Genomic DNA, 14,398 nt, shown 5'->3' with positions numbered 1-14,398 from the left:
CTTCAGGAAGTCCTGCAAGAGCATTATGCTCCAACCAGCACCCCTTTAGCCAACCGGTTTGATTTCCACCAACGGAATCAATGGGATGGCGAATCCGTCAAGGATTTCATATCTGCACTCCGGACAATTGCAGCCAGCTGTGAGTTCGAGAACGTAGACATCCAACTGCGAGACTGGATTGTCTTCAGGATGAGGGATGTTTCCGTCCAAAAGAAACTCCTCAGCCGTAAGAAGGTCTCGCTGAGAGATGTGCTCGAAGAAGCCACAGCTGCAGAATCGTCGGAGAAAGCTGTAGCTGCCATGAGGAGGTCTAAGGGGATCCATAAGATTCACAAGAATCCCCAAACTTCATCAGACGAGACCACCATGGGGTCAGAGTCCGAAGCTGAAATGGCCGTCCACAAGGTCCTCAGACCCCAACGGCAGGAAAACCCTCAGGATGGCAGGCGAGAGGAACGCTGTGCCAGCTGCAACGGGGATCACGTGCGCGCCAGATGTCGCTGGGGGGATGCGACCTGCCGGCGTTGCAGGAGGAAGGGCCACATCACCGAGGTGTGCAGAGCAGCAGAACCAGTTACGGAGGCTCCCAGAACCCGCGACCGCGAGAACCAGAGATCATCTAGACAGTCCCAATACCCGAGGCGTGAGGGAGAAGGCTACACAAAGAGCACACGCCGCTGCTGAGGGATCCAACAAGTTCCACATGACCGTCAACATGGAAGGGACACCATGCCCCATGGAGATCGACTCCGGATCGCCCTATTCCATCATAGACTGGGCCCAGCTCAAGAGACTCAAGCCGCAGATTGCTAAAAACCACCTCCAGCCTCTGAAAGTGAAATTAGTGGATTTTGAAGGCCATCCAATCGGAATACTGGGAAGGACCAAACTCAGAGTCCACTACAAAGACTTCTCCGGGGACCTACCCATTGCAGTCTTCAGGGAGACTCGACCAACCCTTCTTGGAGTGGAGTGGTTCAAGCCTCTAGGGCTCAGCATTGGCGGGATTAACCAGATCAGGCAGAGCGAACTCGACAAACTCCTAGAGGACTTCCAGGACGTCTTCAATGGGAGCTTAGGTAAATTTTTGGGGAAACCCATATCATTCAATTTAGACCCCACAATTACTCCAATTCGGCTAAAGCCCCGCAGGGTTCCATTTGCCCTCTGTCCTAAAGTTGATGCCCAGCTGGACAAATTAATCACCCAGGGCATATTGGAGCCGATTGATCATACTGCATGGGAGACCCCCATTGTGACCCCAATGAAGCATGATGGATCTGTGCGCATCTGCGCTGACTATAGATGCACCATTAACAGGGCATTACAGCAGAGCGCATACCCAGTCCCAGTGGTGCAACATCTGTTGCATTCGCTAGGGAGTGGAACCATATTCGCAAAACTGGACCTGGCCCAGGCTTACCAGCAACTGCCAGTCGATGAAAAAACCACGGAGGCTCAAACCATTGTCACTCACAGGGGCGCTTTCAAATGCAACCACCTCCAATTTGGAGTCAGCGCTGCCCCAGGCATTTTCCAATCGATGATGGAATGCCTTCTGCAAGGCATTCCAGGGGTGGTGCCATACTTCGATGACGTCTTGGTCTCTGGCCACTCGGAAGCCCAACTACTGGAACAGCTCAGGCTTGCCCTGCAGCGGTTTCAGGTGAAGGGTCTAAGAGTCAGGAGGGACAAGTGCGTCATCGGGGTCCAGGAGGTCGACTTCCTGGGCTACCTAATTGATAGCAAAGGCATCCACCCCACCAAAAGCAAAATTAAAGCAATCCACGAAGCTCCAGCCCCCAAAAACAAAGCAGAGCTTCAGGCTTTCTTGGGACTACTGAATTTTTACAGTGTCTTTTTAAAACAGAAAGCCACTGTTGCTGAGCCACTCCATCAACTTTTAGCGTAGGCGGTCCCTTGGAAATGGGGAGAAGAAGAAGAGTCAGCTTTCCGGAACATCAAAAGACTACTCTCTTCGGACAGCGTCCTCATGCAGTACCATGAGACACTCCCCCTGCTTCTAACCTGTGATGCATCGCCATATGGAGTTGGCGCTGTCCTCAGCCACCAGCTTCCCAATGGATCAGAAGCGCCCATTGCGTTCTTTTCCAAAATGATGTCCACGACTGAACACAACTACAGCCAGCTGGACAAGGAAGCCTTGGCCATCGTAGCTGGCATCAAGTGCTTCCATGAATATCTGTATGGGAGAGCGTTCACCATCGTAATGGACCACAAGCCGCTGCTGGGACTCCTTGCGGGAGACAGACAAACGCCCACCTACATGTCACCCAGGATGACACGCTGGGCCATCTTCCTCTCCGGCTACTCATACAAGCTGGTACACAGACCTGGCAAGACCATCTGCAATGCCGATGCCCTCAGCAGATGCCCTATCCAAGAGCCAGTGGAAGACCCGGCACCCACTCTTGGACTGTTCCATATAGATGATGACCAGTTGTGCCCAGTGTCATCCACCACCGTGGCGAAGCACACACAATGAGATAAACCCTCAGGCAAGTCATGTCCTGGAGCTTGAGGGGTTGGCCGACTGGGAGAGTGGGCGAAGAGTTCAGCCTGTTCGTTCGGAAACAACACGAATTCTCCACAATGAAAGGTTGCCTCCTCTGGGGCGAGAGGGTGGTGATTCCACACGCACTTCAGAAGAAAACCCTAGAGACACTGCACAGCAGGCATCCTGGCATCGTCAGGATGAAGGCCCTGGCACGGAGCTATGTCTGGTGGTCAATGCTAGACAAAGACATTGAAGAGTGGATCGCCAGATGTGACCCGTGCCAGGAGGTGAGACCGGCGCCATCGCAAGCCCAGCCAACGGAGTGGGAGATGCCCAGCAGCCCCTGGTTGAGAATTCATATTGACTTCACAGGACCCATAGATGGCAAGTCTCTCCTCATCGTGGTGGATGCATTCTCTAAATGGCTGGAGGTAATCGCGATGCCCACCACCACGACGGAGGCCACCATCAGGGCACTCCACTGGCTGTTTGCCACGCACGGCCTCCCAGATGTCCTGGTCTCGGACAACGGCCCCCAGCTCACTTCCAAGATCATGGAAGCCTTCCTAGCAGAGTTGGGCATTAGGCACACCCTCATCGCCCCTACAGGCTGGCTGGAAACAGGCAAGTGGAGAAAATGGTGAGACTCACCAAAGACACACTCACCAAAATGGGCGCAGGAGACTGTCAGGAGAAAATTGATAAGTTCCTGCTCGTCCAGCACATCACTCTGCACACCACCACAAAGAAGAGCCCCGTGGAGCTCCTGATGGGGAGATGACTACGATCACCTCTGGATCGGCTGCACCCCCAATACAATCTGCAGGGTCAACAAAACAATGCCCAGCCGCCACAGACGCTCGGAATTGGAGATCCGGTCTTTGCGCTAAATTTCCAGGGCCATCCAAAGTGGCTGAAAGGACTGATTGGGAGAGTGACTGGCCTGAGGTCCTACGAAGTGGAGCTGGAAGACGGACGAACCTGCAGATGTCACATCGACCAGCTCCAGAAAAGGTGGAGGGGAGTTGAGGAAAACTAGCCGGATGAGGTAGGCCTGCACCACTCCGACGAGGTAGGCCTATGCCACCCCAGCGAGGCAGACTTCCGCCACCCCAATGAGGTCGGCCTGCACCACCCCGACGAGGTAGGCCTACACCACCCCGGCGAGGCAGACTTCCGCCACCCCAACAAGGTCGGCCTGCACCACCCCGGCGAGGCAGGTCTACACCGCCCCGGCAAGGTCGACTACTGCTACCCTGACAGGGTCGGCCGGCAACAAACACCACACCGTCCGCAGCCACAGCCTCAGGGTCGCCCCACCATGACAGTCAGCCAGAGTCCCGGAGCACAAGCAGAAGAAGGGAGGAAAGAGCCCAAGGACCTACTGCAGTTCAGCTGCACAGCCCGAGTCCAAGGTGAACTCCAGTGGCTGAGTCTCCATCATCCCGGCCAGGGAGAGGGACTCCACCGCCCACAGGATAATCCAGCAAACCCAGCCGGAGGCACCAGACAGGATCCAGCGCACTCGACGGCCGAGTTCCAGACAGTTCCACGGCAGGAACTGGAGAGGACAGAAGCCTGACCCGCCCGGGTCGACAACAACAAGAGAACTGAACCACGCAGGTCAGGTAGGGCTATTAGACGCCCCGCCTATCTGCGCAACTACGTGACCTACGTCGGTCACAGATTGACAGACTAAAAACTAGGAGGAGAGGGGTGTTGTGTCCTTATATGGGCATCTGCCGGTGGTTGGCTAATCCACCGGTGGGAAGTTTAAATAAATGTCATTGGCTGGCTAGCTTGCCGGAGCTGTATATAAGGAGGGCTCGGCAGCTCAGCCGGCAGTTCCGTATGAGCTGAATTAAAGTGCTGAACGGACCTCTGCTGAATTGCGCCTTCTTTTCCCTGCGCCGATCTAACATAAATAGTAGTGCTACACCATATTTACCACCATATTGTTTATGTTTATATTCAACAGAAAGGTTCTTAAGACAGCTACTAAAGAAGTTGTAAATATGAAAGCAGAAGATGGTAAAAGCATTAGCACAGACTCTGATGTCCAAAGTGACCACAGTGCCAATCAGTAAGATAAAATAGTAATATTGATGTTTCATCTGCTATTTAGAACTAATACAATTATTGTAAACCTTTGTTTAAAAATTAAAAACGTACAGTAATTAAGAGGAAATATAAGTAGGGAAATCCAAAAGTAAGTATGCAGAAGTTCACAGTACAATCATCATAAAAGAAATAAAAATCAAAAGTAACATTAGTTTGGTTCTACATAACAAATCTCTTCTGTCAGTTTAAGACTTTAGAGCATAGAATTAGAAGAATTTCCTGCTCATATGACTAAATTTCTGGTGAACTACATACACAGAATTCCAGTCATTTAATCCCTTTATCCTCTCCCATGCAGTCCAAGGCCATTCTAGAAATTTCTACGGAGGAATCATAGTTATATCTCAGGGAGAAAAGTTGCTGACATTGGCATCCTTCAGTCTCAAGAGACTATGGTATCGTGCTCTGGAAAAAGTCCTAAAACAGCATCTAGTGTGACTAAAAAGGCCAATTTGAGAGTGGCAATCCCTTCCACACTGAGGGTAGATACATTCTGTCACCTGCCCAGCTCCCAGATTTTGCTGGTTCCGGGACTGCCTCTTTGTCTCAGCCTGCCGAACAAGTGTCTCTTCGAATTGGAGAAGGCCATGCTGCATCTTTAGCCTCCAAGCTGAACGATTGGAGGTCAGGGTTTCCCAGTTGTTAATGTCCATTCCCAGGGCCTTTAGGTCCTTCTTGCAGATATCCTTATACCGCAGCTGTGGTCTCCCTCTGAGGTGCTTTCCCTGAACTAATTCTCCATACAGGAGATCTTTCGGAATCCGACCATCAGCCATTCTCACGACATGCCCAAGGCAGCGTAGACGTCGCTGTTTCAATAGTATATAAATGCTAGAGACTCCAGCACATTCCAAGACTGCACTATTTGGAACTTTGTCCTGCCAGGTGATGCCAAGAATTTGTCAGAGACAGCGCATATGAAAGGTGTTCAACTTTCTCTCCTGCTGTGCGTAAAGGGTCCAAGATTCACTGCAGTACAAGAATGTGCTCAAGACGCAGGCTCTATATACCTGGATCTTTGTATGTTCCATCAGCTTCTTATTAAGCCATACTCTCTTTGTAAGTCTGGAAAATGTGGCCGCTTTACCAATACATTTATTCAGCTCAGTATCTAAAGAGAGAGTGTCAGAGATAGTTGAGCCGAGGTACACAAAGTCATGGACGACCTCCAGTTCTTGTGTAGAGATTGTAATGCAGGGAGGTGAATCCATGTCCTGACCCATGACTTGTGTTTTTTTCAGGCTGCTTCTCAGTCCAAAGTCTTGCCAGGCCTTGCTAAAACTGTCCATAAGTTGTTGAAGGTCTTCAGCAGAGTGAGCAGCGACGGCAGCATCATCAGCGAAGAGGAAATCCTGTAAGCATTTCAGCTGGACTTTAGACTTTGTTCTCAATCTAGAGAGATTAAAGAGTTTCCCGTCGGATCTAGTCTGGAGGTAAATACCCTCTGTTGCAGTTCCAAAAGCATGTTTCAGCATGACAGCAAAAAAGATCCTGAATAAAGTTGGCGCGAGGACACAGCCCTGCTTCACTCCACTTCAAATATCAAAGGAATCTGAAGTTAAGCCATCAAAAACTACAGTGCCCTTCATTTCCTCATGAAAGGACCTGATGATGTTGAGGAGCTGAGGTGGACATCCAATCTTGGGGAGAATTTTATAAATGCCGTCCCTGCTAATCAAGTCAAAAGCCTTTGTAAGATCTATGAAGGCTACGAAAAGTGGCTGTCTTTGTTCCCTGCATTTCTCCTGCAACTGTCTAAGGGAAAATACCATGTCAGTAGTGGACCTGTTGGCTCGAAATCCACACTGTGATTCTGGATAGACTCTCTCTGCAAGCACCTGGAGCCTCTTCAGTACGACACGGGCAAGCAGCTTCCTTACAACACTAAGAAGAGAGATGCCACGGTAGTTGTTACAGTCACCCCTGTCACCTTTGTTCTTGTACAGTGTGACGATATTTGCATCCTTCATGTCCTGTGGTACTCCACCTTCCCTCCAACAAGGACAGAAGATTTCATGCAGTTCAGTGGAGATGTTCTTTTTGCAGTACTTCAGAACTTCGGCAGGGATGTTATCTTTCCTGGGTGCCTTGCCAGAGGCAAGGGAGTCCAGGGCCGCATTTAGTTCTTCTAAAGTTGGTTCACTGTCAAGCTCCACCAAGACAGGCAGGCACTCAATATTATTTAATGCTTCTTCAGTTACCACATTTTCTCTGGAATATAACTCAGAGTAGTGCTGCACCCAGCGTGCCATCTGCTGTGCTCGGTCCTGGATAACCTCACCTGTAGCAGACTTCAGAGGAGCAGATTTCTTCTGTGTTGAACCTAAGGCCTGCTTGATGCCATCATACATCCCCTTGATGTTGCCTGTGTCAGCTGCTATCTGGATCCGAGAACAAAGTTGCAGCCAATAATCGTTAGCACATCTCCTGGCGGTCTGTTGGACTTTGCTACGAGCAGCTTGCAGAATCTGTAGGTTGCACTCACTGGAACAGGCTTTATATGCAATTAGAGCTCTCCTTTTTTCCTCAATGGCTGGCATCAACTCCTCTGAATGGGCTTCAAACCAATCTGCTGTCTTTCTGATCTCCTTATCAAATACTGACAAGGCAGTGTTATAAACAGCATTCTTGAAATATTCCCATCATTCAGATGCATTTACTTCAGCTGGGCCTGAGAGAGTTTCCTTGAGTGCTTGTGCAAATTCCTCCACTTTGCCCTGATTGCAGGTCTTGTTGATGTCAATTCGTGGTCTTCCTTCCTTCTTCAAGTGATGCAATCGCTTTGTTTGCAGTTTTATTCTGCTGCACACCAAGGAGTGGTCTGTATCGCAATCAGCACCCTGATAGCTGCGTGTGATTGTAATATTGGGGAAGTTGGAGTGCCTAGTAAGAATCAAGTCAAGCTGGGCCAATGCTTTGATCTTGGACGTCTCCAAGAGACTCTGTGTTGAGGCTTTGTTTTAAAGTATGTATTGCTAACACAAAAACCATAGTAGCAGCAAAACTCCAGCAGGCATTGGCCATTTTCGTTCATCTTCCCGACGCCAAACTGACCTAAACAAGTGGGCCAAGAACTATAATCAGCTCCAACTCTGGCATTAAAATCGCCAAGGATAAACAGTGGTTCTTTCTCGGGGATTTTCTTGATAGTAGCAGCCAGATCGTTGTAGAATTTGTCTTCGGATTCTACTGAAGATGATAATGTCGGTGCATATGCGCTAATAAAAGTAACCAGCCCTGCTGATGAGTGGAGCTGCAAGGACAGAATTCTTTCACTTCCTGCAGCAGGTGGAGTAATGAATCCTAGTAAGGTGTTTCTGACCGCGAAGCCAACCCCATATTCCCTAGACTCGTTTGATGGTTTTCCCTGCCAGAAGAATGAGAATTTTCTCTCCTTAACAGATCCCAAGTCTAACAATCTTGTCTCTTGAAGAGCAATGATGTCCATCTGCAGTCTGCTCAACTCCATGTTAATGGCAGCTGTCTTACGTATGTCATCTATCTCTTGTAAATCATCAGAAAGGCCGGGGGTCATTGTCTGAACATTCCAGGTGCCCAACTTTAGGGCTAAAGTTTTCTCATGTTTGTTGCATGGTGCAAAGTTATCGATCTGCTTGTCGGCTTTGACCCTAAACCCCATGCCCCCTGTGAGGTTAACAGACTGTGGCATATAGTATAAAAGTTGCTATTATACTAAGATAAATGATAGGAGGAGAGGTGGAGAACGAAAGATAAATCAGAGAAAAAGAAAAAAGAGTGGAGAAAGGAAAAGGAGAGGAAAGATTGGAGAAATAGGAGGAAAACGCCACTGGGGCAGCGACCCACAGCAAACTTGGCCTGCTGAGAGAAGCCCAGCTGCACCTCAGAGGCCTACCCAAGAGTCCAGAGGCCCATTGAAGTGAGGTGAGTGGAGAGGCAAAATGAATCAGCAGAGAACAAGGAGGCGAGCTGGTGAGCAAGTGGGACCAGCTGTGGACCAGGGAGGAAAATCATCCATGGAGCAGAGAGACAAACTGACAGAGGACAAAGCAACTGGCAGAGAACAAAAAGGCAAGCTGGTGAGAGAGCAGAGCAGGGAGGAGGAGGAGAACTGGCTGTAGAGAGGAGACAAGAGGCGAGCTTATTGTTGGCCATCCAGGTGGTCCTGTTTGCTGGGAGAAGCAGCACATTGGCATGACGGTTCAGCAAATGAGAGCCACGTGGCTGAGGAGAAAGAACAGTGGCAGCGCAGCAGAAAGGAGAGCCAGCAGCAATGGGCAGCACAGTGAACCAGAGTCTGAGAGCAACGCAGAGAGCAGCATGGAAAGCGATAGTAGAGCAACAGTGGAACTGGAGGCTGTCAGTGGTGGTGGAGCATTGCAGCACAGCAGACCAGCGAACCAGTGACTGAGAATGGCAACAGAACAGTGTAGCAGACCAACAGATGGGGGGGAAATGATAAAAGGAGAGAGAGCTGAATACCCGGTAATAGCAGGAGAAAAGCAAGTAGGAAGAGAGGATAAAAAGACAACACAGGACACAAGGCAAAAAAAAAAAATTAAAAAAAAAAATCAAAGATGAGTAAACAATAGCAAGTATGGAACATATAAAGGCAGAGAAGAAAGTGATAAATAAAGCCCACAAGAAAGCAGGGAGGGAAAGGATCATAAGAAGGGAGGGAGGAAAGGAATAATTATAGAACATTCCATTACAGGCTAAGAACGAACCTTGCACTTAAGCCCACTCAGCACTGACAATTTTAAAATTGGACAATTTAAATGATCTGCTAGAACTTTAAATTTTTAAACTAGACAATTTTGAACTATAGAACTTTAAATCCTTAAACTAGACATTTTTAACTTTTAGAACTTTAAATTTTTAGCTAGACTTCTCCCAAATTTGAAATTTGAAATGATCTGTTAGAATATCAAAATTCTAAATTGGATATTTTTCCCTTTTAAAAATCTGTGGTTAAACCTGCTACACTTTCATTTTCAATTTTTTTAAAATCCACTCAGGGAAAAAGAAACTCATACTATTGTGATCTGCAAAACATGTTCCATGTATACACTTATGCCCATAGAATACCCAAACTATATATGTACTAAATGTAAACTAATCAAGTTACTAAAAGAAAAAGTAAAGGGTCTAGAGCAGTGATGGCTAACCTTTTTGCTGCCGCGTGCCAAAAGCGTGGGGAGCACAAGGGGGGGCGCATGCGCACGTGCCCACACCCATAATTCAATTCAACCACCCCATGCAACCCTGCTTTTGGCATGCGATGGCATAGTGGGCCTGGTATGCCTGTTTTTTGCCCTCCCCAGTCTCCAGAGACTTTCTAGGAGCTTGGGGAGGGCAAAAACTGCCTTTTCCAAACCCCGGAGGCCCTCCGGAGGCCGGAAACAGCCTGTTTCCTGATTTCTGGTGTGCCCAGAAGGCCTGAAAATTAGATGGCCTGTGCGTGCATGCGCGGTGGAGCTGAGCTAGGGCAATGCTTGCATGCCCACTGATATGGCTCCACCAGGGGTGAAATATAAAATTTGTTACTATTGGTTCTGTGAGCGTGGCTTGGTGGGGGGGGGGTGGTAATGTGACTGGGTGGGCATGGCCAACTTTTTTTTTTTTTTAAACTTTTCAAAGCATTTTTTTTAATGCTTTGAAAAGCCTCTGCCGATCAGGCAATTCAGCTGGGATTGTCAGAGAGGCTTTTTAAAAAATGCCTCTCTGCCGATCAGGCAACTCAGCTGGAATCGTCAGAGACTTTTCAAAGCATTTTTTTTACCACCTCTTCAGCCAAGAGGTTGCAGAAAAAAATGCTTTGAAAAGCCTCTGATGATCCCAGCTGAGCCGCGCGATCATCAGAGGCTTTTTTTTTACTTTTAAAAGCATTTTTTCGTGGGAAGAAGTTGTAGAAAAAATGCTTTTAAAAGTAAAAAAACAAAAGCCTCTGATGATCGTGCAGCTCAGCTGGGAATGGTGGGGGGGGCGGGACGCAGGGATTTTTGCTACCAGTTCACCAAACTACCTGCCACCATCACTACTGGATCAGGTAATCCGGTCCGAACCAGGAGCATTTCACCCCTGGGCTCCACATGCCACAGGTTCGCCATCACGGGTCTAGAAGAAACTCTAACCACTCTGAAATTCAACCTAGAAAATGAGAAACCCCAAACCTTGCAAGAAGAATATGCCCACATTGAACATAATAATGATCAAAACATTTCTAAAAGAATTGACCCCTTAGAGGAAAAAGAAGACAGACACAAACATGTCACTCATAGAAAAAAAACACAAACCTAGTACAAAACCCCTGTCCAACCCAACCCACTCTGATGCAGCCCCACTGGTGCTAAGGAATCAATTTCATGGACTCTCCCTGGAAGAAAGCATGCAGACACATAGAAAATAAGCATCATCAAATGTCCCTTAAAAAGTAGCACCATCAAATGCTTCTGTGATAGATAGAAAAATACCCCAAAGCTCCCTAGGAAAAAAAGGCAAGTGTTGGTGATAAGAGATTCAATTCTCAAGGGAACAGAACCAGCTGTCTGTAGACTAGACAGTCAACCCATGAGAAGTATGTTGTCTCTCTGGAGCAAAAATCAAAGATGTGGCTGAGAACCTAACCAAAATAATAAAACCCACAGATTACTACCCTTTTCTACTACTACATAATAGTAGGGGACGAATGACACAAAAAGGGATTTGAAAACAATATTGAGTGATTACGAGCAGCTAGGCATGAAAGTCAAGGACTTAAGTGCACAAGTAGTTTTGTACTCTGTTAACACAAAACTACTTGTGTTCTGTTCCACGTACTGGAGTGCCAGAAACCCGAAGATGAGTTGGCTGGCGCGCATGCGCGCCGGCCAGCTGGTCTTTGGGTTTCCAGCGCACGCATCAGAGGTGGTATTCAGCCGGTTTGCACCAGTTCGGGCAAACCATTAGTGGAAATTTGACAAGGTTCACCAATTTGGTAGCGACCTCTGGCTGGCCATGTCACCCGGTCCCCGCTGGTTTGCCCTGCCTGCCTCCCTGCCCGGCGCTGCCTGCCCCGCCAGCCCCACCACTACTTATAGAATCTAGACACGTACTTCTGCTCACCACTGCTGGCAAAGGTAAGGCCGAAGGGCACTGGCTGGCAAGTAGGCAGTGGAGACAGAGCTGGCGGAGGGGTGATACCAGCAGCGGGTGGACCGATGTGCATGGGGAGGGAGGGAAGCGCATGGGAGATCGTGGCACCAGAGCCCTTCCTGTATGTTTTCCCAAGCCAGCCTGGCCTGCGAGGGAAGCACACAGGAGATCGCGGCACCAGAGCCCTTCCATGTGTTTCCTCAAGCCAGCCTGGCCTGCGGGGAAAGCATGTGGGAGATCTTAGCTGCAGTTTACTCATGAGCAACATTGGCCAGGAGAGGCAGGGAGAAAGGCCAATGATGCTTATGAGGGAGGGTCAAGCCTCCCTGACAACATCTTCACCTGAGGGCATTGCTGGCAGACGCTTCCTGCATCAGGAGGTCCATGCTGCGTGGAGGCAGGAGGAGGTGGTTTCTTTCACTGCCTGAGCTTTGCGGGCGGCAAGCAGCAGAGCAAGTAAGCCAGCAACCTGCTGGCTGCCTCTAAACTGCAGTTTACTTGTGAGCACGTTTACTCGTGAGCATGGTGATCACGAGTAAACTGCAGATTAGAGGCATCCGGCAGATTGCTGCCTTACTCACTCTGCTGCTCACAGGGAGCAAAAAAAACCGCCGCCTCCTGCCTCCATGCATCGAGGAGTCCGAGCAGCAGCCGGAAGAGCACAGATCTCCTGACACAGGAAGCGGCTGCCAGCGATGCCCTCAGGTGAAGATGTTGTGAGAGGGGAGGGTCGACCCTCCTTAGGAGCCACGAAGCACTTGCTACCCATCTAACACCTGCCAAGCCTCCTCCCACCGTGCTTCACTTCCTCCTCACAAGAAGCGCTCGCAAGCGACAAGACATCTGTTATTTTTGGGGAGACTGCGGAATTGCCCCCCTCTGGTCTTCAGTACCTGGCTCGTTGGCCTCCGGACGTCAGATTCCCACCACCAAGCACCAGTTCAGAGGTTCCTTCACACACACCCCATGGACAGAGAGGGAGGAAGGGAGGGAGGGAGGGAAAGAGAGAGAGAAGGGGGGAAGGGAAAGAGAGAAAAGAGACACAAAGGGGGGATGGAAAGAAAGACAAGAGAGAGAAGAGACAGAGAGGGGGAAAAGAGAGACAAGATATACACACAGAGAGAAAGAGATGAGAGAGAGATGAGTGAGGAGATGAGAGAGGAAGAGAGAGAGAGGAAGAGATAAGAAACAGAGGGAGAAAGAAAGAGAGATGAGAGAGAGATAGGGAGAAAGAAAGAAAGATAAGAGAAATGAGAGAAAAAGAGAGAGGAGGTGACAGAGAGAGGGAGAAAGAGATGAGAGAGAGAAGGAGAAAGAGAGAGAGAGAGAGATGAGAGTGAGAGCCAGGGAAGGAGAAAAGAGAGAGAGAGATACCTGTTTAAAAGAAAATAGAAAAATGGCTCTTTGAGTGTTTAAGGTTGCAGAGCCCTGATTTAGCAAACACCATGGTCATTAAGTGAACCTTGTGGTCATTAAGTGGACACTGTGGTTGTTAAACAAGTCCATTTTCCCCAATGGGCACTTTTAAACGGAAACCAGAAGGAATTTTTGGAAACTGGCAAAAAACATGGAAAACCTCAGTCACAAGACTGTGTGGGATGTTGCAACTAGTCATAAATGTGTGTGCGTATGTGCATGGCTGTCAAAACTCCAAAAACAGGTCAAGTAGCTCTGGGGAGGTCAGTCATAAATTTGAACACTTGTTAAGCAACCGGCAATTAAGTGAGGACCACTTGTATTTGGTTTGCCTTAAGGGTTCAGAGCTGTATGGAATCTGATTTCCTATGACCCTTTGGGGGATTGCAAAAGGCCCGGATGCAGGAATCCTCGTAGGGGGAACTAGGATTGTGACCACCTAGCCATGCCTATCCAGTCACATGACCACCTAGTCACGCTCTGTCACATGACCACCAAGCCACACCCACCAAACAAGCCACGCCCACAGAACCAGTAGTAAAAATTTTTGAATACCACCATGCATGCCAGCCAGTTGGTTTTCAGGTTTCTGGTGCTCCGGCGCACGCAAAGAGCAGCTGGCCGGCACACATGCATGCTCCGGAAACCAGAAGAGCAGCTGGCAATGGTGCACATGCCCACAGAGAGGGCTCTGCGTGCATCTCCTCTGGCACACGTGCCATAGGTTCGCCATCATGGCTATAGGCCACCCAATCAAGCAGAAAAAATAAATGTCCTTTTTGCTAATCAACTAACAAATATATGTAGGAAGCACACTACAATAGTAATGGGGGACTTCAATTATCCTGACATCAATTGGAAGACTAACTCCACACCAAGTGAGAAATCAAATAGGTTCCTAACCAACCTAGCTGACAACTTTGTTGTCCAAAAGATAGAGGAGGGAACTAGAGAGACAGCCATACTGGTCTTAATTCTTACAAACAGAGAAAAAGTGATAGAGGGAGTTGAAATTGCAGGAACCTTGGGTGAGAGTGATTGTGTCATACTAGAATTCAATATAACGCAACCACAAGCAATAGAACATAACGATACCAGAGTCTTAGATTTTAAAAGAGCTGATTTCAACAAACTCAGAGAGAACTTGCGAAAGATTCCTTGGATGAAAATCCTAAAGGGGAAAACAACTCAAGAATCTTGGGAAACTCTGAAAAATACGATCATAAAAGC

General features: G+C 48.5%; 1 protein-coding gene across 8 annotated transcripts in view; it reads left to right on the top strand.

Moving 5' to 3' along the window:
* Positions 1-14,398, top strand: part of SYTL5 (synaptotagmin like 5) — a 219,226-nt gene that overhangs the window by 160,042 nt on the left and 44,786 nt on the right. For 4 of the 8 annotated variants that reach the window (XM_087871277.1, XM_087871275.1, XM_087871278.1 and 1 more), the window contains exon 6: positions 4,497-4,601. The exons of the other annotated variants lie outside the window; for them this stretch is intronic. In XM_087871277.1, the coding sequence (XP_087727403.1) occupies positions 4,497-4,601 (105 nt within the window). The remainder of the gene's footprint in view (positions 1-4,496; positions 4,602-14,398) is intronic. 8 annotated transcript variants of the gene reach the window in all.

The sequence above is a fragment of the Pantherophis guttatus genome, chromosome 5, assembly GCF_059756535.1.
Source record: "Pantherophis guttatus breed Tessera chromosome 5, ASM5975653v1, whole genome shotgun sequence".
Taxonomy (NCBI): Eukaryota; Metazoa; Chordata; class Lepidosauria; order Squamata; family Colubridae; genus Pantherophis; species Pantherophis guttatus.
The sequence above is the reverse complement of the archived record's forward strand: the minus strand, read 5'-3'. Positions and strand labels throughout refer to the sequence as shown.